The sequence below is a fragment of the Acomys minous genome, assembly GCF_964271855.1.
Source record: "Acomys minous genome assembly, chromosome: 3".
Classification (NCBI taxonomy): domain Eukaryota; kingdom Metazoa; phylum Chordata; class Mammalia; order Rodentia; family Muridae; genus Acomys; species Acomys minous.
Window position 1 is genome coordinate 3,981,363 of NC_140485.1, and position 25,673 is coordinate 4,007,035.

The 25,673-nt window shown below is 49.9% G+C and overlaps 1 protein-coding gene and 1 long non-coding RNA gene across 9 annotated transcripts in view; one reads left to right on the forward strand and one right to left on the reverse strand.

Annotated features, from left to right (window-relative positions):
* The window catches only part of RIN2 (Ras and Rab interactor 2), a 233,823-nt gene that overhangs the window by 25,523 nt on the left and 182,627 nt on the right, over positions 1 to 25,673 (reverse strand). For 5 of the 6 annotated variants that reach the window (XM_084777856.1, XM_084777851.1, XM_084777852.1 and 2 more), the window contains 5 exons: positions 19,867 to 20,062; positions 14,868 to 14,979; positions 12,448 to 12,520; positions 6,321 to 6,412; positions 3,396 to 4,550 (listed from right to left, as the gene is read on the reverse strand). In XM_084777856.1, the coding sequence (XP_084633982.1) occupies positions 3,396 to 4,550; positions 6,321 to 6,412; positions 12,448 to 12,520; positions 14,868 to 14,979; positions 19,867 to 20,062 (1,628 nt within the window). Of the gene's footprint in view, positions 1 to 3,395; positions 4,551 to 5,442; positions 5,532 to 6,320; positions 6,413 to 12,447; positions 12,521 to 14,867; positions 14,980 to 19,866; positions 20,063 to 25,673 lie in introns of those variants that run through there. The other variant, XM_084777855.1, reaches the window with a different exon arrangement.
* Positions 4,571 to 18,486, forward strand: LOC311595280. 3 transcript variants are annotated; one of them, XR_014778389.1, is made up of 5 exons: positions 4,571 to 4,915; positions 5,006 to 5,115; positions 6,499 to 6,673; positions 9,001 to 10,348; positions 12,218 to 12,266. It is a non-coding gene; the product is annotated as an uncharacterized lncRNA (long non-coding RNA). The 3 variants fall into 3 exon arrangements; XR_014778390.1 differs by lacking the exons at positions 5,006 to 5,115; positions 12,218 to 12,266 and adding an exon at positions 17,309 to 18,486 and having other exon boundaries at positions 4,572 to 4,915; XR_014778391.1 differs by lacking the exon at positions 5,006 to 5,115 and having other exon boundaries at positions 4,573 to 4,915.

Here is a 25,673-nt window from a genome sequence, read left to right on the forward strand (position 1 = left end):
TCCACCTGACTTTGCCTCCCAAGTGCTGGGATTAAAGGCGTGCGCCACCAGGCCTGGCTTGTGGCTTTTTATTTTGAGACTGACTTACTGCATAAATTTTACACTTGACCAGAAAGCACTAGAAAGGAGAGCAGAGTCAGTACTGAGCAAATGAGAGTGGATGGGAACTCTCTCGCACCCCAACTCTTCTTCTCTGTGTAACTTAAGAACCATCCTCAGGAGGCAACTTCAGCACCATCTCCATACAGCAGAGATCCTCAGCAATGTCCTGAGGTCAGAGTTCACCTGTGAATGAGCAATCTAATCTAATTCTGCAGGGGTTAACCCATGAAGTGCCACCTCCCACTTCCTTGGCTTCAGAACAGACGGGATTGAGTTAGAATCCCCATCTCCTAAATTGGGCCCCCTAGAAGTATGAGAAAGGAAGACAGGATGAAATTCTTTTAAAGCAGAGAACCCTGAATGACATTCCTGAAAGGCTTTCCCAGCACTCGCAGACACCTGCTCAGAACACACTTGAAGCTTGAGATTCCACAGATAGCATTCCCAGGGAAGATTCTGGTATTCCTTCCAGGAAGATGGACGTGGGATGCACACCACTCCCTACAGGCTCGCACCCACCCTCTGCCCATAGCTCTACACAACCCAGCCTCTTCTGGAACTTGCAAACCATGAACAACATAGGAGTTCCCAGGAAGCTGCCTAGCCCTTCACACGGGGAAATGTAAAACACAGATGACTGGGGTAAGTCTGTGTTCTCATCAGAGTCCTGATTTAGACACTTCCACATAGAAGGGGGCTGACTGGCTTTCTAATAATTAGGATCACTTCTTCTCCTTAGTGCAGTTTTTTCAGGCTGACCTCTGCTACGCTGGCCTTCCCCTTACTTTCAAAAGTCAGGAGCTTTCAAAACACCATGTTTTTCATTCATGAAGCAACAGGAAATACTGATTGCCTTCAGGCAAATGCTAACAAAACAAAACAAAAAGCCCAACCCCTCCCCACCCACACACAAAACACTGCAAATCAGGTTGGGTATAGCAGCAGGCCCCTGTAGCCCCAGCTACTCTGAAACTGAGCAAGGGGATCACTGTGCAGCCAGGCTAAGCAGCACAGCTAGTCCTCTGATTTAAGCAAATAAACAAAAACCAAACAACCAAATAAACAGCAAAACCAATACAAAAGCATGATGATGGTTTGTTTTTTGTTTGTTTGTTTTGTTTTTAAATAGGTCTTAGCTGTTGCAAAAGGCCAGCAAACTGTCACAACTTTCCTAATGATAAAACAAACATAAGCAATAAGCAGGCGCAACAGGGGCTTGGAGGTTGGGGCTGGTCTGGGCTACTAACCACATAGCGTCATACCATTTGAAGTTCTGAAGTTGCTAGCTACTAGCTGGCGTGGCCTGGCACACCACCTGCCTTCCTCCACCTCTCGAGAGATAGAAGGGAGTTTGACCAGGGAATATGTGGCAGGGGAAGGGAAGAGAGGGGAGCACTCACAAGCAGCTTGTTTGGGCTGCTCAGCTCACATGTGAGGCTCTACAGATGTGGGCTTCCCTTCTTCTTAGGGATTTCAATTTTTTTTAAAGATTTATTTATTGATTATTTATACAGTGGTCTACATGTACATCTGCAGGCCAGAAGAGGGCACCAGATCTCATTAAAGATGGTTGTGAGCCACCATGTGGTTGCTGGTAATTGAACTCAGGACCTCTGGAAGAGCAGTCAGTACTCTTAACCTCTGAGCCATCTCTCCAGCCCCAGGGACTTCAATTTTAAAGTAATTTTCGGGATGTTTTTGGAGAGCTTTTGAACTGCAAGCATCTGTGTGTGTGCGCATGTGTACACACACACACACACACACACACACACACACACACACACACACACGAACTTAACTGGCATGCGACCTTCCCAAGGTCTTCTTGTATTGTTGCTATCCTCAGCAAGAAAGCTCAGTTCTCTAAGGAGCCCCTGCTCTGCTGGCTAGCTGGTGCTGTCTGTGAGTAGCTCAGTCCTGCCAATGACCTCCTGGCTCCCCCAACCCTGCGAAGAGGCAGCTCTCTCAGGCAGGAAGGGTCCCTGTAAGTGTGAAGTTGGGACCGTCTGAGGAGATGGAAGACTCTGGGGCTGCAAGGGAAAGAGGCAAACTGTGCGGATGTTCTGCGTTCTGCAGAAGTCTCCCGAAGCACGTTCACTTCTTAGGTGTACCACATGGACGCATTCCTTTTAGCCACTGTCTCTGGAGTGCTGCAGCTCCTGTAACCACGCCCAAACAACCCTGGGCTAGGTCAGAGCTCCACAAGAAAACAAACATAGCTTTGAGTCTTTTGTGACCAAATGAAAGAGCTCCTCAAATACAGAGAGAGAGAGAGAGAGAGAGAGAGAGAGAGAGAGAGAGAGAGAGAGAGAGAAACACATGCTCTACCACACACTGTTTACTACTTTCAACAAACACACCCAATCAGAAAGAAGAAATCTGGGTTTAGCTAAACCGTGGAAATGTTTGCAAACTCTTGGCTGTTGCTGCCCACTGAATGAAGTCTCTGAAATTAACCTTTTAAGAGTAAACCTCTGAAATTAAAACAAAAAACGTCATCATCATCATCAACAACAAAAACCCTTGGATACTCTTGCCCTGGGGGGGGGGGGGGGGGAGACTGCTTGCCAAATTCAAATTTGCCTTGGCAAGCTGCTTACCAAAGTAGCAATTCGGCCGGCCTGTGAGGTTACAAAGAAAGCCTTTCCCCTCAACTCTGGAGAGAATGCCTTTCATGTGATCCCCAAACTATGCCGCTTATTTTAAAGGTACACGAAATACCCTTGTCTGTTCCATTTCTTGTTTATTCCCAGACTGTGCCTGATACAGACCCTGTAGGGTGAAAGACAGCAGGGCCCCAGGGTCCCGAGTGTGGGACTGCGTTCTGGCTCCTGGGCTGGGGCTTGTACACAGGTGTGCTATTCCTCCTGAGTCCTCATACCCCTGACTTATTGCTACAAAACCACACCCACAGCCTCTCAAAAGACGGCAAAAATACTGTCAGTAAGCATGCAGCGAACAGAAGGATGCATGCTCAGAAAATGCTCAACAGATGTGCCACACACACACACAGAGCAAGACAGGCGCAGGCAGCAACTGGGACCCTCGCCCCCCACCCCCAAAGTGGTGCAAACCCCACCGGTGGGTAGAATGCTGCTGTGGTTCTGAAACGTTAGGAACTTAATGAGCAGCATCTGCCCTAAAAGGGAGCTCTTTCCATTCAAATCATGTGGGAGTGTGCGTCGTTTGGAACTCCAAAGTAAACTTCATCCAAAGCAACTAACTGACAAGGGTTAACACAGATCTTAACGTTTGATGGGGGGGTCGCGGGGGGCGGGGGAAAGGGCACTTACCAATTTGGTCTTCTGGGATCAGTGACTCGATAGGGGGGTCCAGTTCAGAGCTCTGGGACAAATAGTTCTTGACCTGGGTCATAAACTGCCGGATGGTCTGCAGCATGTCGGTGCTGGACACATGGCATTCCTTGTTTTCTTTTAGGAAGCTCACATAGTCCTGCACCAGGCACCCGAAATAGGTGCATTTGTCCTGGGACAGCTCAGCGATCCTGCGGACCATGCGCTTCTCAGGGGTCATGAAGGAGCTGAACACCCCGCTCATCTTTCGCAACTGGGACTTGACAAGCTTGGGCAGCACAAAAGAGCTGTTCCTCTTCTTTTTGGACTTAATTGGAGGTGCCATGGTCTCCTGGTCACTCTCCGCTTCGTAGTCCTCCAGGCTGCTGGTGGTGTCGGCCTCGTAGCCATACAGGGGCATGCTCCGGTCGAACTCCAGCGAGTCGGAGGAGGAAGTGGAAAGGCTCATGTCGCTCAGCCTCTGCCTGGCTCCATGGCACGGGGGCGGCTGTGATTCAGAACCGGGCGGCGGCGCCCTTGTGCAATCCCCGGGGGCGTCCCTAGGCGGGGCTCCACCTGCGTGCCCAGCTGTGCCCAGCTCTGGCTCTGGTTCTGGCTCCGGCTCCAGTCTCAGGCTGAGCCGGCAGGCGGTCAAGGTCTTGGGGCTGCCTTCCGCTTCCAGAAAAGAAGTCTGCTTCTTCAGCCGGGGTGGAGGGATGGGAGTTGGTTTTGTTCCAAGCAGAGCTACGTTCCCATGTTTGCTATGGTTGACTGTTTCTGGCATGCTCGTCTGAGGTTCAGTCCTGGATAGCCCAGGGCTTGTGTGCAGACTATTAATAGCGGGTGGCGGGGGCCTTGGTGGGGGGGACCGAGGCCTGTCGGTGCCATTCGCGTTGGGAGTCCTTGTGCTTGGCCGCTTTGGGCCTGTGCTGAGGTCCTGGCTGTGCACTTTCAAGAAAAGAGGATTAATAAAACACAAGGCTCCGTTGGTCTGGCTGCACTCCAGCTCCGAAGGCGTCCTGGTTTTTATAGAATGCACTCCATTTATAAGGCAGAGCTGACGCAAGGAGGCAGGACAGATGCCGGCTGAGGAAAGAGGCCTATGGGGAGGTAGGGAGTTTGGGGGTTTGTTGTCTGCCGAGGAGCTCCAAAAATCTGAAAGTCATTAATCAGTGAAGAAAAGAATGTAAATATACTGCATTTGAGCCATTCCTACACACACACTCACACGCGCGCGGGCGCGCGCACACACACGCACGCACGCACGCACGCACGCACGCACGCATGCACACGCACATTCACATACTGTAGGGCAACAGAGGCTTAACATGGGGTCTGCTTTTTTCCTTTGATCCTCGTCCCCTCCCCCTTTCACCATGTTCCCTTACTGGAAAGGGCAGAAAGGCAGCCAGGCCCAGAGCTATGGGCTCACAGGATGACTCCAGGGGCCTCTCACCTTCAAAGCCTTTGAGAAAGGTTGGCAGAGCCAACAGAGAGCTCCAGCCCAGCCCTACACACAGGTAAGAAGGACAAAGAAAGCTGGAATGGGGCCAGGATAAGCTCACAAAGGGCGCAGAGCTACTGAGCTTGCTTTTCAAAATTCCACTCAGCCCAGAGGGCAACACCCGCCCGCCCTTTCCAATCAGCTTTTCCCGAGTGCCCTCCAAGGAGGCGGCTGCCAGCCAAGGAATCCACGGGCCTCCAAGTTCCCCTTTATGAGGTAGGACCAGCAGCTGGGCCTGGGGGATGTTACACAATCTACTTGAGATTTTACACATTCAGCATTAAAACCCAACAAAGAGGAAAACTGCATTCAAGGGACTCATCTCTACAGGGGGTGGGAGGGGGTGGTGGTGCAGTGTGTGTGTGTGTGTGTGTGTGTGTGTGTGTGTGTGTGTGTGTGTGTGTTTTAGGTTCTAGACATCTTGGTATGAGGTGTTATACTGTGGTCTGACTGTCAAGCTATCCAAAGATCAAAGTCCTAGAATCTTAAAAGATTCCCCTTACTAGGAGGGAAATCTGTAACCAGAGTTAAGCCCACACTGACCGTGCCAAAGTGGTGGGAAGAAGTCAAACCAGGTGACCTGTGTGTGTTGGTCCATTGTCAGCAACCGTCTGGCAGAAGTGGGGTGTGTGTGTGTGTGGGGGGCATTGGGGAAGGCAAAGAGGCAGACTCCGGAAGTAAGTCCCAGCTGCTGGAGTAAGGACCTTTGGTGGCATGAGGGCCACGGCTCACAGCAGCAGGCTGGGGGTTGAGTAGGAGGGGTGGAAACACAGGTGTCATCGAGACACCTTCATCCTGACCCTCCTCGTGGGCACCAGGGTGCTACAGGTGTCTGTGGGCCACTTATGATAAAAGCCATGCCTGTGGAGGTGTGATGTACCACACATGCCCCCTGCCCCCAGTCAGCCCCAGCAAGATACTACAGAAAGAGAAGACCCTGAAGGGGCGAGGTGGCGCACACCTGTAATCCCAGCACTCGGGAGGCAGACTGCTGTGAGTTCGAGGCCAGCCTGGTCTACAAAGTGAGTCCAGGTCAGCCAAGATTATTACAGAGAAATCCTGTCTCAAAAACTAAAAACAAACAAACAGAAAGAAAGAGAGAAGAGAAGACCCTGACAGGCCATGTGTGCTTATGCTGGGCTCTCTACATCTGGGGAGCCTTATTAATTTGATGGGACAAGCTAGGGGTTACCCAGGCACACTTAGCTCCACTATCTGAGAGTTGGATGAACATTTGGGTAAGGAGTCCCAGAAAGTGTGACTCGGGAACCTTGAGGTTCTGAGAGCTGCATTTTGCCACAGAAGTAGGACTCATTCATCAAACATGTAGTGGTGGAGCCGCTGGCAGCCCCTGCCCCCACCCTCACCCCCTACTCATGGGTTCATTTTAAGATAGGCCCATGCATGGGGCATCCACTTACTTAGTCCCAGCTGGGCTAGTTCTTCAAGCTGAGACTCCGTCTTGGCTGCTGAGATGGCATAAGGCAGCTTCAAGGTGAATGGCAGAACGTCCCTGATATAAACAAGAGAGAGAGAGAGAGAGAGTGTGTGTGTGTGTAATCACGTGGCTGGTGACTCTTGCACTCATTTTCAATGTAGGAATGTTTCACCTTAAACTGCCCAGAACATCTCAAGTTGACACCAGACCCAATCCAACCAGCGCTTCTCTCTTTTGGCGACTCTCTCCTGAATTATCACCCTGGGGAGAGGTCAAGACACAGGGCTGCTTGACGAAATCCGCCAAGGATCGAGTTTCCCTGCTGGGTAGCATCGGGTGTGTAGAGCCAATGCCAGAGTGTCTGAATATGCTGGTACATCCGTCACTCCTCCCATGCATGGCCCCTGCTTGGCTAGGTGCCTATATCAATGTTGAACTCGCTAGACAGGAAGGTTTGGTCATCAGTCCCTACTATAGTCCAGAGGGCAGGTTCTCAGAAAGAATCTGCTGGCCTCCTCGAGTACAGTTTCACTGTGCCATATTCCAACTGGAGATCGCTCATGGAACCTCTGTGTGCTGGAGATGAAAGTCTCTACTGTATTTTATGGCTGATGTACTCTAACTTTTATTTTTATGTTCCCAGGGATCCCCAGGGAATCTCATTATATCACATACGGCATACTTAGATTCAGGAGGTCTGCATGGGGCTCCCAGGCCACGAATGCCACTTGCCAATCTTTGAAGGCAAGTTTCAGGAGCCGCATGCCAGTAACCATCAAAGAAGATGGCACCATGTGCTGCTGTGCCCTATGCAGAGGGGCCCCAGAGAGCAGCAAGCCTAATAGGAAAAGTGCCAAGCTGACATCAGGGGCCTGCCATGGATGGTCAGGGTATAAAGTCTTCGGGAGCTAATGCATGGACCATGGTGTGTTTCTCAGAAATGGTAAAGGCAGACCAGCAGTTCATATGCAAGGCTGAGAATCAAGTTCTAGGAACTCATAAAGTTAGCACGGCATAAGCCCCTGCCTGGGAGAAAGGTACATTCAATGAGAGCGGTGACCTGAACAAAAAGGTGTTGTTGTTGTTACTATTATTATTGTTGTTGTTGTTATTATTATTATTATTATTTAGTAGTGGTTTTGGCCTTAGAAAAAATAATTATTCACTTCTTCATTCCATAAATGTTTAGTATTGGCTATGAGAAGCAGACATTGCTCTGGCACAGGAACAGAACCTGGGTCCCTACCAGAATGGAGCGCCAGGCGATGAACACCAACAGGCTATACAACAAGCATGCTGCGTATGGAATTTACGGGGAGGGACACAAACCACGGGAGAGGAGAGTGTGCGATGGGGAAACAAAGGCTCCTGGAAGCCAGGTGCTGTGGGGGCCGCATCTGCAACCTCAGCAACATCTGTGATAGGGAGCCATAAGCAGGAAGATCGGAAGCTCCGGGCCAGCAGGGGCTACACAGAACATTCCAGCACAGCCTGCCTCAAAACAGAATAACTATAAATACAAAAGGGCCAGCCAGTGAGATGGCTCAGTGAATAAAGGTGGCTGCCGCGCAGACGTGGCCACCTGAGCTTGATCCCTGAGACCTATGGAAAGGTGGAAGGAGAGACCGGACTCCAGAGCGCTGTCTTCCGGCATCCACATGCACATCATGGCACCAACACCGCCACCCCGACCCCCTCCCACTCACACATTAAAAAAAAAATTAAGCCAAATAAGAAAAAGATGATTTTAGTCTCGCCAGGATTCCTAAATAATTATTGAGACTATGGGCTGGAGAGATGGCTCAGCAGTTAAGAGCACTGACTGCTCTTGCAGAGGTCCTGAGTTCAATTCCCAGCAACCTCACGGTGGCTCACAACCATCTATCTATATAATGTGATCTCATGCCCTCTTCTGGCCTGCAAGGGTACAAGCAAGTAGATGACTGTATACATAATAAATAAATAAATCTTAAAAAGAAAAGATTCTATGTAATATAATATATATACTACACACACACACACACACACACACACACGGTCCAGTGGGCTCAGGAAATGGCTCAATAGTTAAAGCACTTTCCTCACAAGCCCGAGGACTGGAATTTAGAACTGCAGTGTCTACGTAAATGCCAGAGGAGTAGGTGGCCCCTGTAACACCACCCTCATACGGCCAAGGTGAAAGAGTCCCAAAGCAAGCTGGCTGGTGAAAAGAGCCATATTAGTGAGCACTGGGTTTGACTGATAGGCCCTGCCTTAATGAGTAAGGTGGGCATGCCATTGAGGATGATTTCTGACATGTACGAGCACATACATGCATGTGCACCCCTGCCCACATGCACCCACACACATGCAAAATGCATACATACTATACACATACACATGGAAACAGAAAAAGATGTGTCCAGTGAGTAAACCACACAGGGAAGACAATTAATTCCAAGGAGTGGGAGTGCTAGGTGAGCAAGGCCCGGGACAGGGAGGTTGACTGTGCAGGAAGGTGGGGGCACACAGTTAGTGAGCCACTGCGGGGGACGGTGGGGGGCACACAGTTAGTGAGCCATAGGAATGGGAGCATCTGCCTGTATTTTGTCTTCAAAAATTTTTGTCTTGAAAGTTTCTGTTGAAGAAACTCACACACCAAATTATCCTGTTGTTTATGGTAGGATGAAGCAACATTCTGGAATGAACTAGATCAAATCTGGATGACCAGAGAATACTGAAGCCCTTAAAGGTGTTGACAGTCAATTACAAAGCTGCACAGTCAATGAAAATAACAATGCATGGGCGTCCCCGACACCGGACAGTGTCACCGAAACTCTACCGTGCTTGCATATGAAGTCAGGAGGCTGCTTCTCCCGAGAGTGTCCAGCCCTGGTCAACTCCTGCTCCCATGAGGCCTTCACGCCTTACCTAAGAGTGTGAACAGCTTCTTCTGTGTCCCATAGGGGCGGGGACCCTGAATCTACTCTAAAGAGGAGACTAATGGGAACTGGAGATTTGTGGCACCAAAGCATATCTCACACACACACTCACACACACACACACACACACACACACACACACACATACACACACACACACACGTTTGTAAAACCACACTCAGTCCATTCAAACCGACTTTCTGTATGCAATATGGAGAAAAGGAACAGGCCACAAAACCAACCTGTGGTTATTTTAGGCTTTTACCTAGCTCAGCATGCTGCCTGGAGCCTAAACACCATCTGACTGGCTCCGGTTTTCTTAATGACAGAGGACATGAAGGTGTACCTGGCATTTGTTAATATATGGTTGTAGGTTTTGGCTTGTTTAGACAATTAAATGTTGTATACGAGCCACCTCACATTGGAGTACCAAGCATCTTAACACACACACACACACACACACACACACACACACACACACACACACATGCGCGTGCGCGTGCATTTCCTTCTTATCTACACCTCATTTGTTTTGTTTTGTTTTTTGAGACAGGGTTTCTCTGTGTATCCTTGACTGTCCTGGTCTCGCTTTGTAGACCAGGCTGGCCTCGAACTCACAGCGATCTACCTGCCTCTGCCTCCCGAGTGCTGGGATCAGAGGCGTGCACCACCACTGCCCGGCTACACTGAATTTTTAAAAAAGCAGCCCTGATGTTAAAGTTTGTACCTAACAAACAAAATAGAGCTGACATCTTACATGCAGAACTTTCTGCCAAGAGTTTCAGTACATGCACAACCTAGGCTTATTTTATCTTTGCTTTGTATGCTTTGTTGCTGGACTAGGAGAGACTAACGCAATCCTGCAGCTATCGCTGTGACGCACCAAGCCTTCGAACACCGGTGGGACCGTGCCAGGAAGGAGCTCTTCTAGCAACCAAGTAGGAGATTTTGGAAATATTTTAGTAAGACTGAATTCTGTCAACCAGGAATGCCAGCGAGGAGCATCAGAGGAGAAACAAAAGCAAAAGAAAGGAAAATGACTCTCAGGCCCCTCTACCTGCAAAGTGTTGATGCTGGGATCTTCCTGAAGGTACCTCAAGCACATGTTATGCTTAGTAATGTGCCAACAGCCTTCACGTACTTTATGACTTTTAATCACCCTGCTACTCCAGTATGTGCTCTGGCCTACTTTTGAGTGTAGAGGGCAGAGATGGGATCTCTCTGTGGCTGCCAGGTATTTGTAAGCGTAAGGCTCTTTCCCCAACAATAGCACAGTTACCAGAAGGCAAAGTTGGGAGGTGAGCAATCGGCAGCTTCACCTCTGGCTGCCATGTCAGCCTGATGTCATCTGTAACCTGGGTGGCTTCAGACTGGACCGCGTGTGGTCTCCTGCGGGTGGGAGCGCTGCTGAGGCTGTGTCCTGGGGCTACAAAGGTCTTCTGGCTTTGAGTAACACATTTCTTTTAAACTTTTTAGAGATGGGGATTGTAATTTGTCATATGATTGGGGTTCTACTGGCTTTTAGTTATGTGGCACAAGGTACCCTAGATGATCTCATTGCCCAAGACAGTACCTCACAAAGAATGGAACCATGAAATCTTTCTTTTTTTGTTTTTGTTTTTCAAGACATGGTTTCTCTGTGTAGCCTTGACTGTCCTGGTCTCAGATTGTAGACCAGGCTGGCCTGGAACTCACAGTGATCTGCCTGCCTCTGCCTCCCGAGTGCTGGGATTAAAGGTGTGCGCCACCACACCTGGCCCCCTAAAATCTTTCTTAAGACGTTTTTTTGGGGCACAATTTTAATATACTTATGAATGGTCAGGATATAATTACATTAAAAAATTGTATTTTGTTCTAAGCTTTGCCCCCAAAGCAGCACCTCTTAGAGGTCTGTGTGACAACCAACATTGCAACCACAACACAGCTTCTGACTGTTGCACTTGAATTATTATATGTGTGCATTAAATATGGATGTATTTAGCCAGACTTTAAAATGCCAAAGAAAGAGAAATGACACAGTACTCAGCTAAGTGATGTCTTCATTATCTCCATTGAAAAGGAGGAGTTATGAGCTAGCTGTACCTCAGATACTTAGAAGTGAAGCACACAGGCTCCAGGGACTCTGACCCTACCCTGGCAAGCAGGTGGCATCCTCCTGGGAGGGCTCATCAGGAAGGCACTGTCCATCCTGGGAGCTACCCTCAGTGCCAGGGTCCCCTCTGGAGACGCCTCCTCCTCCTCCTCAAGCCACTTTCTGTGCGGCTTCAGCTAGCCTGAGAGCTTAGCTGCCATGCCTGGCAGAGAAAGTCAACAGGTATGATTAATGCTAAACAGTCTAATCTTTAAGTTAAACTGGGCCAAACCCAAGTGACACGCCAGGTCTTGGTGAGACAACTGTGAGTTGTGATCTCTGAAAAGATATGTCCCTGTAGCCACTGCAGTGAGACAACAGAAAAGCTAGGAAGCCATGCTGGGCTCTGCCTGGTTAAAATGGGCAAGGCCCAGACTGAAGGGCTGGCTCAACCATTAAGAATGCTTATGGCTTTGGCAGAGGACCTGGGCTCTGTTCCTAGCACCCATACGGTGGCTAACAACCATCATAACTCTAGTGCCAGGGGATCTGATGCCCTCTTCTGACCTCCGTGGGTACCAGAAGAGGATGTAGCGCCCAGACATGTATTCAAGCAAATACGTATTCACATAAAATAAACTAAAGAATGGAAATGGAGGGAGGGAGGGAGAGAAGCAGGCAAGGCAGCAAGAGTTTCTTTGCTTAATCACTGTGAAAATGCTGGCTCCATGTGGCTTCTGTCTGTCTGTCTGTCTGTCTCCCTGCCCCCCCCCCCAACCCTATGTTCTTGCGCAGGCATGTGTTTATACAGGTGGGTATATTGGTATGTGGGCATGTGTTTATGTATGCCTGTGGGTATGTTTCCTGATCAATGTGTCTGGCCATCAGGAGCCATGGGACCAGCTTGAAGAAACAACCATTTTCATGAGAATTTGCACCTGGAGAGCCACGCAGTTGTTGCCATCTTAAGCCTAGTACTGGAGTGGGCAGAACATCTTACTGAAGCGGCAAATCCTTCCCTGACGTGTCGCAGGTGACCAGCCTTCTCCAGACCAAAGTCCAGATCGTATCACACACCAAGCAGGCCCTTCAAGTCATGAGACAGTCAGCATCCTTACCTGCTGATGCAGTAGAAAGCAACGAGCCGGAATAAATCCGCAAAGCTGATTCCTGAGCCTTCCAGGGAAAAGGCTGGGGGGAAAAAAAGAGAGAGAGAGATTTCAGAAGGCGGCTGAGTGGTCCTGAGCACGTCTGGGAAGGAAAGGCCTCTAATGCAATGTAGGCAGGCCCATCTCCACCCTCTCAGACTACTGTGCAGCTTATCCAAATCAGCTGTGAGGGGGCCTGTCTGACAGCCAGCTTTAAACAGGCAGGAGGCTGAGGGCGGCCTCCCTGACTCACTCTCAGCACATGCTCCATGCTTGGTAAACACTCACTTGCACAACCTTTCTGTTTGTTTTGAAGATCGGAACACAGAGCTGGACAGGAGCAAGGGCTCCCATAGCTGCAGTGAGAAGTCACCAACACACTCGGCAGCAGTGGGTCAAAGGTCCACCACCCGAGACCCTCTCTTCTTAGGTCATGGGCCTTCACCACCACTGAGACCCTTCCTTCTTAGGTCATGGTCTCCCAGTGCCATACTTCCTTTGAGGCACAGGGCAGAGGGACAGGAACCTGGAGGTCAGCTTAAGGGTTCCAGAAATCAGTCCTGGGCTACATTCTATATAAAGACTCTGATGTCCTGTCCTCTCCCTTGGCCAAGTGTAACATAAACTCCCAAATAAAACACTCATTCGGACAAGAAGCTGTTGCCACATGTATGGCTTCCAAACAGTGGGGACAGCGAGTGGCTTGTTTCACGCCTCGTGCCGTGGGCAACCACCTTCATCTCACCTACAAAATGAACAATAACAGTTCCTTGCCGGTCAGGATGAGAATAGAACAGAATTTGTTTTTTAATGGAATATCTTATCTGAAAGAGCTATACACTAGTGTGTGGTGGTGTCTAATACATCATCCAGAAATAATGCTGAAATGTTCTTTATTGTAGTAGGTCCTTGTCCCATCCCAGTTTGTACAGGAGACAGGCTTGCTGGGTAGATATCATTATGGTGAGACTCAGGCCTACACTGTGTCATTATGGACAGGATAATGTTTTGTACAAACTAATTCTTTTTGTCACTTTGAAGTCCCTTGGGGAGTGTTAGGGGGAAATGATTGAAGTCTAAGAATCTGATGGAGGGAAGAAAAAAAAAGAAAAACTTGTGGTTTCAGGGAACTCAGTAAATGGGTGGGGGTGGGGCACGGAGGCTCACTGACAGTGAGTGTGCTTCAGAAGAAAGGAGGTGTTTTCCTAGTCAGGGTGAACTTTGGAAATTGGGAGGGATTTAAAAGTCAGGAGAACTTGTTGCTGGTTGGGCCAGTGGCCTTTTAAAAGCCAACCCTGAATAATGGAATCAATTTGGCATAAATTCCTTATTTATTCACTTCCTATACACTCACTGTCTTTAAAACGGCAGTGGGTCTGAAACGTGAAGCCAGATTCTCTCCCACTGCATTTAATTGTTCCTCAGGTTTGGCCTGCTCAGGTGGACCTGTTTCCCAGGCACCCCTGATTGTGTGAGTCCCCTGTTCACACTTGGACCAGAAGGAGATCATGCATGCAGCCAGGGGCTTCCTACACCAGAAATGTCACTTCCACAGATTCTATGTAAGGTCACTGGCTTAAGGAGACTGGACACCAGGGTGACGGAATCCCGAGCCTGCCCTTCAGTTAACCTCAGCAACTTCAAAAGCAAGGACGAGGTCACGCTCCCTCCATCCTACAGGCTCCCTGACTCCACTCTCCTGGCCTTCACCCCTCAGCTTGCTAACCTAGAATTTGCAGATCTCCCCACTTTGTTGTGCAGATCCACTTCCTGGTCTCTTCTTGGAGACTGGCAGTACCTCAGAACTGTGTGTTCCCTCTTTTATTTAAAACTTGGCCTCCTGACACTCCACATTTTCTATGACCAGAAAGTCGACAACAGAAAGGAAACTGACAGTGCTAGGCATCAACTCCCTGCAAAATCTCCAGCTCGTCATCTGCCCACAGGGCTGGATTCATCTCGGATCAACTGCCTTTCATAGGAGACTGAACAGTGACTCCCTGGAGGCAGCTCATGTGCTTGAGGCTTATTTATTCATGAAGATGTGTAGACACACGTTTTGGCATCCGATCTCGTAAGAGGCCTCTGTTGCTGCAGCTCCCCAGAGGTTTAGTCATCAGCAAATCTAGGCACCAAATCTACATTGTGCCCAGCTGAGGACAGGACAAGAAAGATCATTTACACTCAGCCCCTATCATGTGCCAAAGCCCAGGGTACACACAGTATGCACAGGTTGTTTAGCTGGCCTATGAGGCACTCAGAGGTTAACCTCACCTCACTGTAGGGATGAGGAAGCCAAAAGCTGAATGCCAGGACCAGACACGTCTGTCTGCGTCCAATGCCAGGCTCCTGCCTGCCAGCCCTGCCCCCACTGTCGGGGGAATACTTACTATACGTGCTCTCCTTTATAGCAAACTCTTTGAGAGGTGCTCCAAATTCACAGGGCAGGCGAAGGGAGAGGACTTTCTTCTGCATCCTGGAGGATTTACGAACCAGAAAGATCTAGGAGAAGGAAGGAAAACACAAGTCAAGGAGAAGGAGACCTGGGTACATAGCTCTCCTTACATGTGATCCAACACCCTTCCCAGTAGGACTATACAGCTCGGTGCAGGACACTCCATAGAGAAGGAGCTCAGAGTTTAGAAGAACCCAGCCTTCTCCATCCCCTGTCTGCAGAGTCACTGGCCATCTGGTGACGGTTCCATGGTAGGTTCGATGTCTTAGCTCCTGTCTCAAACAGCTGACATCGTGGGTGAAACCAATTCTAAACAAAGTTCACACATTCAAACGGTAGATGGTAAACTGGGAGTTTGCTGGCTAATTTGGCTCATGGCAATGACTTAGAGAGGAATTTGAATTTGTTAAGAGTGAAAAAGCAGGGCTTTTTTGTTTTGTAGTTTTAGTTTTTTGCTTTTAAATATGAATGTCTAGCTTCTTTTGAAAAATGAGATGTGTCAAGTCAGACACATGGCAAAAATCCTTAGAAGGAAAAAAATGGCTGCTGCGTTTGGGAGGTAGATGGTGGAGTGCTCGGGGGCTCACCCAGCCCTCCAGGTCTCAGCATGGTCTTCACCTACATGGTTTAGACTTTCTAGCATCGATGTCAAGACCACTGGGCTCTGTCAGTGCAGAGGCAGGCCTGACGCCACGGCTGTGTGGGTCAAGTCCTCACAGCTCCAGGAAGCATCATCCACTTGGTCTACAAGTCAAATGAGGCGTGTAGTGTGGTGGCCTCTGCTAAGTCCTGGTCCCCCCTGTAGTGAGGCGTGCAGTGTGGTGGCCTCTGCTAAGTCCTGGTCCCCTCTGTAGTGAGGCGTGCAGTGTGGTGGCCTCTGCTAAGTCCTGGTCCCCCCTGTAGTGAGGCGTGCAGTGTGGTAGCCTCTGCTAAGTCCTGGTCCCCGTCTGTAGTGAGGCGTGCAGTGTGGTGGCCTCTGCTAAGTCCTGGTCCCCCCTGTAGTGAGGCGTGCAGTGTGGTGGCCTCTGCTAAGTCCTGGTCCCCCCTGTAGTGAGGCATGCAGTGTGGTAGCCTCTGCTAAGTCCTGGTCCCCCCTGTAGTGAGGCGTGCAGTGTGGTGGCCTCTGCTAAGTCCTGGTCCCCCTGTAGTGAGTCGTGCAGTGTGGTGGCCTCTGCTAAGTCCTGGTCCCCTCTGTAGTGAGTCGTGCAGTGTGGTGGCCTCTGCTAAGTCCTGGTCCCCCCTGTAGTGAGGCATGCAGTGTGGTAGTCTCTGCTAAGTCCTGGTCCCCCCCTGTAGTGAGGCGTGCAGTGTGGTGGCCTCTGCTAAGTCCTGGTCCACCCCTGTAGTGAGGCGTGCAGTGTGGTGGCCTCTGCTAAGTCCTGGTCCCCCCTGTAGTGAGGCGTGCAGTGTGGTGGCCTCTGCTAAGTCCTGGTCCCCCCCTGTAGTGAGGCGTGCAGTGTGGTGGCCTCTGCTAAGTCCTGGTCCCCTCTGTAGTGAGGCGTGTAGTGTGGTGGCCTCTGCTAAGTCCTGGTCCCCTCTGTAGTGAGTCGTGCAGTGTGGTGGCCTCTGCTAAGTCCTGGTCCCCCCTGTAGTGAGTCGTGCAGTGTGGTGGCCTCTGCTAAGTCCTGGTCCCCCCTGTAGTGAGGCATGCAGTGTGGTAGTCTCTGCTAAGTCCTGGTCCCCCCCTGTAGTGAGGCGTGCAGTGTGGTGGCCTCTGCTAAGTCCTGGTCCCCCCCTGTAGTGAGGCGTGCAGTGTGGTGGCCTCTGCTAAGTCCTGGTCCCCCCTGTAGTGAGGCGTGCAGTGTGGTGGCCTCTGCTAAGTCCTGGTCCCCCCTGTAGTGAGTCGTGCAGTGTGGTGGCCTCTGCTAAGTCCTGGTCCCCTCTGTAGTGAGGCGTGTAGTGTGGTGGCCTCTGCTAAGTCCTGGTCCCCTCTGTAGTGAGTCGTGCAGTGTGGTGGCCTCTGCTAAGTCCTGGTCCCCCCTGTAGTGAGTCGTGCAGTGTGGTGGCCTCTGCTAAGTCCTGGTCCCCCCTGTAGTGAGGCATGCAGTGTGGTGGCCTCTGCTAAGTCCTGGTCCCCCCTGTAGTGAGGCATGCAGTGTGGTGGCCTCTGCTAAGTCCTGGTCCCCCCTGTAGTGAGTCGTGCAGTGTGGTGGCCTCTGCTAAGTCCTGGTCCCCTCTGTAGTGAGTCGTGCAGTGTGGTGGCCTCTGCTAAGTCCTGGTCCCCGTCTGTAGCGAATGGCCCTTCTTTAAGAATCCTATACTGTCTTTTTCTTTGATTATCTCCTTCCTCTGGACTCAAACACCTTGCACTCTCTGTCTCTCTGTCTTGCTACAGTATTTCCCAGCCGATCTTTGTTTTTCTCTTTATGTTTACAGTGCCTGTGATGCTTATCGGAGAAGGAGTGACCAGAAATCCCTTTGAGCGTTCATTTTCCCCTAGCACCCATGGAGCATCCATGGGACTCATGTGCTTTGTGCACCTAAGAACCTGGGCTCTGGGACAGATTAAAACGAAGGCAGAGGCTCCCCAGATAGCATCCTGGGTGAGTGTGTTTGGGGTAGGGGCCCAAGCTCTGAGAGGCAGCTGTTGGCAGACAGGGATGAAACACAGCCTCCCTTCTGCAGAGTGAGCTCCAGGACAGCCAAGGATATCCAGGGAAGCCCTGTCTCAAAGAGTGGGGTCTTTCCTGGGGACCAATTAGAGATCAGGAGTGCTCCCTTCAGGCTTTGCTGCCTAAAACACTGCAGCCTTATCACGGTGGCTGACAAAGCCACGCCTGCAGAACACATCCAACCTGAGTCTGTTTCCATGAGTAAATCTGTATTGAAGCAGAGCCACGCATTCCTTTGTGTGTTGACTGTGGCTGCTTTTGCCTGTGGCTGTGTAGGTGTGACAAATACCGTATGACTAGAAAAACCAACAATATCTACTCTCTGGTTCCTTAGAGAGCAGCCCACAAACCTCTGCCTCTTGCTTAATGAAGGGTGCAATATCATCTCTAATGTGTTCATGCCACCAGGGCTGGGCTTCTAGCCACCTGCTTTTCCTTCATCCTCATCCTTGCTTCTGGTCCACACGGCGCCTGTCCTCAGCCTGTCCCATCTTGTCAGGAAGGCTCTGTCAAGAGCTCAGGTAGGTGGATAGAGAGAATATTCTGGTAGCGTGTTCCTCATGCAAGTCTCAGCAGGAATAGCTATGCTCTACCCCAGGATGAGAGCAGGGCAGGGTGGGGAATTACTGCCTGGTGATGTCCCACGTTAGAACTTTTGGCAGAAACACACAAGCCCATAATTCAACCGGTATAAAGTAGAGCCTCACAGGAAGAAGTCTGTGGCCATACAGACCAAGTCGAGCCCAGTACGCTGGCCAAGGAATTCTCTCCAAAGATGATCAATATTGCACAAAGCCCTGAGTGTGTTCTAGTGGACTTTCTAGTCCTGTCTGTTTCTGTTTTCAGGAGGGAAGACAGAGCAAAGACAGACAGACAGACTTACTTGGAAGGACAAGTAGCGACACAGCTTTGGCAGCTGCAGGACTCTGTCCACCCCCCCGCCCCCCCAGAGCTGAGGACCGAACCCAGGGCCTTCTACCACTGAGCTAAATCCCCAGCCCCAGCGGCAGGACTCTGAAGCTGAGTTTTGTACCCTGCTGCTATGACATTCCTCAGCTAGCTAATGATACAGTTTTCTTCTTGCTACCCAGGTATGGCTTAGTTACTTTGTATCCAGCTTTATGCTTGTAGCCTTATTTTATCTGTGATTTACTGTGTTTGTGTTTGGCTTGGAGGCAGACATCGCACAAAATGATGGTCTGCAGTGATGGAGAGGGCTGCATCCGGGGCCATCCACTACGGCAGCCACCTGTGGGTTCTGGGCGCGGAAAATGCGCTTGGTGAAACTCCATCACTGGGCCGCTCCTTTCACTCACTACAGCGTGTTAGAAGTTACATAGCTACAATGGGAGAGAGACCCTACCTCAGTGAACAACACAGGCCACGCCAGCCACTGAATGATGTTTTGTTGTTTGTTTGTTTGTTTGTTTTTTAAAGGAACTCCTTTGGAGCTGTGGTATTTATTTATTTAAGCCCAAAGTTGACATCAGGTATCTTTGTCCATCACTTTATGCTTTATTTAGTGAGGCTTCTCGCTTGAACCCAGCGCTCACAGTTGGCTGGGGGATTCTAAACGATTCCTCAAATTCTAAAGCAGTGCTTTATCTATGGAGCCATTCTCTAGCCTTATCCTTTTTTCTTTTTCTTTTCTTTTTTTTTTTTAAAGAGTCTTTCTCCATTGCCCAGGATGGTCTTGAACCTGTCTCTTCCTGCTTCAGCTTTCAAAGTGCCAGGACTGCAGACCTGGTCTAGCTGTACAGTGAGTGGCCTGAATAAGAGGAAGCAATGGGCCTGAATGGGTAGTAGCTGCTGCAACAGACCTAGGCTTTGATTTACGTGGCAAGCGACTGAGAAAGGCAAAGGAAATACTGGCCACCTGCGAGCACGAGTCTGTGGTCGTCGAGCCTTTTAAGGTTGTGTCCTCAGATGAATGGTTGGGCCCCACTGGGTCCACTGGGTCCGCAGACTAAGAATGAAAGGAGAATACCAGAGGCAACCAGGGACCCAGGCAACCAGAACCGGACACAGAAGGTCAGGCCCGGGGCCTCTGGCCAGAGCTTCTCCTTCCTTTGATGCCCTGGCACCCTGCTGAGCCGTACCGTCCCATAATTGAGAGAATGAAGACAGGAAGGCAGGCCTGGGAAGGATGTACTCCTAGAGCCTGCCCTGGGACCCCAAATTTCGCTGCAGTGCATTGGACATCTGTGCTGGGACCCACACTCCCTTTAGAAGCTGGGGAGGACTTTGCGATGCCGTCTCTAAGCGTTTCTCTGTCAGGCGGCAGCACGCCTGCCTCGCCCTCTCCTAAGTCTTGGGGCTTACCCCCGGAGGCTGGGCCCGCAGGACCTCTGCGGCTTCCTGCTCACTCAGACTCAGCTGCAGCCATATGGGGTGGGTGTGGAGGAGCCGGTCCAGAATGCTGAGCCTGTTGGAGAGGCTGTCATAGCCAGAGTCTCGGGGACATGTCTTCCCATCCTTGTCTTCAGAATAGCCACCATCCTCCTCGTGTCTCACCATGCTAGAAGAAAGCAAAGGACAGGGCTCAAGTGACTGATTCCCAGGAGCCTGCTGTATAGACACGTCCCAGCACGTGTACCACCCCTGAGGTCACCACCTTCTATCTCAAGGTTTTGAAGACATATTTTATTTCATTCTACCCCTATTTTCAAAAGGACCTGACTACCATAAATACTGCTTGGCTTATGTTTGTTTATCTTTGGGCATAAACTATTTGTTATTTGGAGGGCCAGTCTTTCAAACTTCAGCTACGGCAAGCCTGAGGTTTCAACGCTTAAAAGCATTTGAGACAAACACAAAGTTCTGTTGTGCTTTACAGGTAAAACACACTTGAGGATATTTGTTTTGTACCTAAATGATTGCTTTTTGTTTCTTCATACAACCTTAAGCATTCTTTATCCCAGTGTTACAGGTAATAACAATATCCCAATTCAATGGTGCTGTTCATAAAGTCAAGGTGACATTGTTCATAAAAGCCAACAAGTGCATGCCCTAAAAGCTTTTTACAGTTGGGTGTGGTGTGGTGGCACATGCCTTTAATCTCAGTAGTGGGGAGGTAGAGGCAAGGTAGACCTCTGTGAATTCAAGGCCAGTCAGGGTTGCATAGGGAAACCCCATCTCCACAACAGTAGCCAACCAAAACCCCACAAATAAACAGTAAAAAAAAAAAAAATCAAACCATAAAAAACAAAAAAGCAACCCAAAATGTGTCTAATGATAAGTGGGTAAGCTACATGACTCAGCCACAAAGCGGCATGCTACCACATGGTCAGCCTGGAGAGCATCACGCTGAGTGAGAAGAGCCAGGTGTGTAAGCTCATCACACACTCTGGTGGGGGACAAAGGGGCATTGAGCTAAGGTCACAGTATCATCCAACTCCATTACACAAGTTCAGAATGGGGAAAGTCCCAGGGAGAGAAAGCAGGTCGGTGGGCGACTGAGACTGAAGGACAGGGACATGCCCAGCGACCACAGACAGGTACCAGGTATCTGTGCAAGTCGTAGGAACTGAGGCATGTGGTAGCTGCGGTGAAGACTGCACAGTGTCATGGATACACTGAAAAACCCCTGAATGACTCATATCCTTTAATGGGGAGGTTTTTATGGTCTGTGAATCATATCAACCAACAAGTGACACTGCCCTCCTTTGATGGCAGCACTTAATTCTAGGTGGGAAATGAGAAAACGGAGGCCCAACGCTGCATGGAGCTGCTGGGCTTTGCAAGCACTCCATCATGTCGTCCTTGAAGGACTGCTCTGCAGGTACTATGATGCTGCTTTTAAAGAAGCATCTGGGCGCTGGTCTAAGTACACAGCTGTACTGCACGGATAGTTCTAACACTTAGAAACGGAGTTAGAGGGATCTAGAACTCCAGGCAGCCAGGTGTGGAGCACAGGCCTTAATCTCAGCAGAGACAGTCGGACCTCTTTGAGTTGGAAGCCAGTTCGATTTACACAGTGAGTTCCAGGCTAGCCAAGGCTACAGGTGAGATCCTGTTTCAAAAACAAAACACAACACAACACCAAAAAGATTAGGAGGTCAGATCTTGATCAAGGGCCCGTGAGGGAGAGTACTGAAACTCTGGCTCAAGGTTGCTGGGCTCTGGGGACTCTCTCTCTCACTCTCAGCACTGATACCTTTCCTGCCTCTGAGAAAACAGGTCCCCAGCACAGTCTGGAGTAGCCTGTATGAATGTCAGACTTGCTCCTGTGTCCACAGGCACAGGCTTTGTGTGCACTGCTTTCAGTCGTCGTCAAACACATACCCAGAGCGTGTCCGGGATAAAGCCTCAAGGCTGGGGAGGATTGCAGAAAGGAGACATGAGATTGTCCATGTGGGCGATGACAGTCCTGAGAAACAGCTGCCCCGTGATGTCACCTCTGTCACCGCCGTGGAGACAGAATGAGGGCACCAGGATGGCGAGGGACCCCACTCACCCCTTGCCCCAGTGTCTTGGCTTTACACAGATCAAAACAGCTTTGTGTTTCATTTATAACCTAGATGCATACCTAAAAATGCCATCTACACAAGAGGTGGAGGCAGAAGAATCACTTGAAGCCAGGAGATCCAGGGCCGCCAGGGCAAGCCTGTGAGACCCCGGCTCACACAGACTCAAAGAGAGGCCATGTTTGTTATGTTTTTACTTTTGCTCAAACATGTGAAAGCTTTCTTTTAGCTTCGTTGACAGTTTTCAGAAAGAGGATCTGTGTCAAAATAAGGCAAGCAATCCTTTCTGCAAAATCCACTGCAGTCCCTCCCTCCGTGTGTTCAAACCTGACTAGTCATAGAGGGAAAAGAACAGACTCCGGCAAGTGACGCTGGTGCTAAGATTTTTATCACCCAGATGAGCTAACTGATGGCCGCCGCCTCTCCTCCTTGGCCACCTGCGAGAACCATCAGAGGAACCATCAGAGGAACCATCAGAGGAACCATCAGAGGAACCTGAAAAGAGTCAGTGGTGACATCACACTCGAGTAAGTCAATGCTCTCAGGCAGGATGTGCGTATGAGAATGCGGGGATCCCAACCAGAGCCATGTTCAAAGGACAACTTGTGAGCCTGTGTAGGAATCCTCTGGGGACTGGTGACAGCCCAGGCGCCTGGTTTTGACCTCCATGATTCTGACTCTGTAGGTCCTGGTAGACCACAGCCACTGTAGTTCTCCCAGGCTCAGGGGAACATGGATGCCACCCATCAGAGGACTTCGCTGTGTGGACCACTCAGCTGGAAAGCTAAGCAGGACACGTGACCTTTGGGTTCTGATCACTTAGCTGTTTGGTTTTGTTAGGGGCTGGAGGAGGGGAGTGGAAACTCACCACTGAAGGAAAACTTCAAGTTCAAAGTAAGTATTTCAGAGCCGGGAGCTACGGAGGAGGGTTAGCATTTACCTAGTATGGCCTCAGACTAAGCAGCCAGGGCCCAGACAGGAAGATGTGAGTAAGATTCATGAAGCCTCATAAAGAAGAAGCCATAAATTAGACCTTGCAATTAGTCCTCGGTATTGACTTGATGCCGCCAGCCACGTGAGATTTATAGTGTATTATTACAGGACCAGGTGGCTTTTATCAGGATGACCTTCCAGAAAGAGCTAGTGGGTGACACACAGACCATCAGGTGCATGCTCTCACCGCCTCCGGAGCCCACTTTCCAGGACAGGCACCCCAACCCTGGTTGTTAGGGGCACCGGCTGCCAACGGCTTAGAGCCTCCTCGTTGTCCTGGAGATGCCTGAGAAGTTGTATCTACCCCAGTGGTCCTCACCTTCCCTCACACTGGGGCCCTTTAGTACACGGTTCCTTAGGGTGTGGGGACCCCAGCCACAGAGTTATTTCATTGCTACTTCATAATTGTAGTTTTGCCACTGTTGTGAATTGTACTGTAAATATCTGATATGCAGGATATCTGATATGCAACCCCCTAAAGGGTTCATGCCCCACATGTTGAGAACTGCTGTGCCCTCTCCCTGGGAAGCAACTATTGCTCATGATGTACAGATGTGGTTGGAGAAGGCCTTCTTGCCTCAAGGTGAGGGATCTCTGGAGTGAGATTTAGGGCCCACATTTTTGTTGTTGTGGTGGTGGAGGCAGCTGTTGTTGTTTTGCCTATCCATCCCCCTGCTGCGAAGCGCCTCCCTCCAGAAACCATCTGTGCAACAATCCCTGCATCCAGCTCTGCTTCTAGGGAACTCCACCTAAGACACACCCAGCTGCGAGAATCAGGTACCAGTGAGCACTAAGGCAGACAGGTGTCTCTATGTAAATGAATGCGGGCAAAGGCTGAGTCGCTCCAGAAGGTAGTAGTTGCATCCAATGAGGTAACCCAACCGTTTATAATAATGACATGGTCGCAGTGGAGTGTCCCCAGGGCCAGCCTCAGGGGGGAAGCATGATGCCCCTCTCATGTGAGTCCTTGACCAGCTCCCTTTCTGAGCTCCATTTTCCCCGTTTGTAAATGGCGCCTCAAACACCAGGTGGTGACTCTGCCTTAAGGATCACTTGCCTGAGAGCCAGCAAGGACTGTGAGCGCATGCTAAGTCCAGTAGATAAAGGCCAGAAGGAAAGGAGGACCATGGCGGCACAGGAGCTTAAAGGCAAGAGGGAACAAAAAGAGTAACAGGGGAGAGACAAAATATTGCATATTTTCTCTCATGTGCAGAACCTACACGTAACAATGGCAACAATAGCACTGACATATTGTATGAAAGCAAAAGGGAACATTTGAGGGGGGGCGGTCAAGAAGGAAGCAGGATGGGAGAGGATGGAAGGAGGAGAATAAACACCCACTGGAAACTCATAGCCTACGTTTGTTGCCATGGAAACAGCAGCCCAGCATCACAGCTCTAAGCTGGACAGCTGAGTGTTCCAACAGGGCCGTCAAGCACCAGCTGCGCCCGGGTGGTGCCTGACTTAAGGCTCTCCGGAGTGTGGCATGAGGGGCCTTCCCACTTTCTTCACTTCCAGGAACTGGGCATTAGTAGAGGAGGTGGAAGGCTCAGGGAGATGATCAAGTGAACTCTCAGCGGGACAGCTAGACTGACTGACACGGGACTTAGTTCCCTGAGAACCAGTCGGATTAGGTTCGTCTCTGAGAAACTGTGGCTCTGAAGGAGAGACACCCTTTCACTTTCTGATTAGAACCTGGAGGTCAGAAGACGCCACAGTGCAGGGCCAGACGGCAGGTTCCAGTGACCACAGAATATCCACACACCTTCCTGAACCCTGCTCCCTCTCCCACGCTCCATCCAAAACAACACATCTGAGGCATTTGTTTTGACTTTATACTTTAGTCTTTTCCAATCAAATGTGAGACAGTAAAGTAAAAAAATATATAAATTGTACATTAGGGTGTAGAGCTTAAGGGTGTAGCCTAGGATGAGCATGGTCTTGGGTTTGCGTCCCAGCACTGTCCCAAATAGAGATATTAATTAATTAGCTAGTTAGTTAATTAAATTTGAGGTTGAGGTTGTTTCAATAGGGAAAATATTAGCAGAGTAAATTCAATCCATAATTTCCCAGATATAATAATCCTAGTTCAGCTATTAATAACAAAAATTTGAGGGCAAAAAGCCTGACTCTTACTGTCAATAAGGAACAGCCCATCTTACTGTCAATAAGAAACAGCCCACACCCAGCTGGCTATTGGTTTCAGCAGTTGTGCACTGCTCTGGATGGTTCAGCCTTCAGCCTCAGAGTGTGGGAACTGCCAAATAAAAACTACAGGACTCCATCATTATAGACTAAATTTCTGCCCAGGACTCAACAGGTAGCTTGACATCAAAATGGAGTCACTGCTGCTCAAAGTCAAATCCAAATTAACTTGTTATCTTTCCTCCAAAGAACCCTAGAAACAAACAACCAAAACCCAGAAAGGATCAACAGAGAGATAACAGCCAATTTCCCAAACAAGAAAGTTTCAGTTGACTTCATATTCCTTCTGCCTTGATCGAGGAAAAAGGTTACCTCAAGTAACCCCATGTTAACCACTTAGTCTCCTCCCCTCCTCTTCCTCCTCCTCCTCTTCTTCCTCCCCTCCTCCTCCTTTTCCACCTCCTTCCCCTCCTCCTCCTTTTCCTCCTCCTCTTCCCCTCCTCCTCCTTTTCCCCCTCCTCCTAC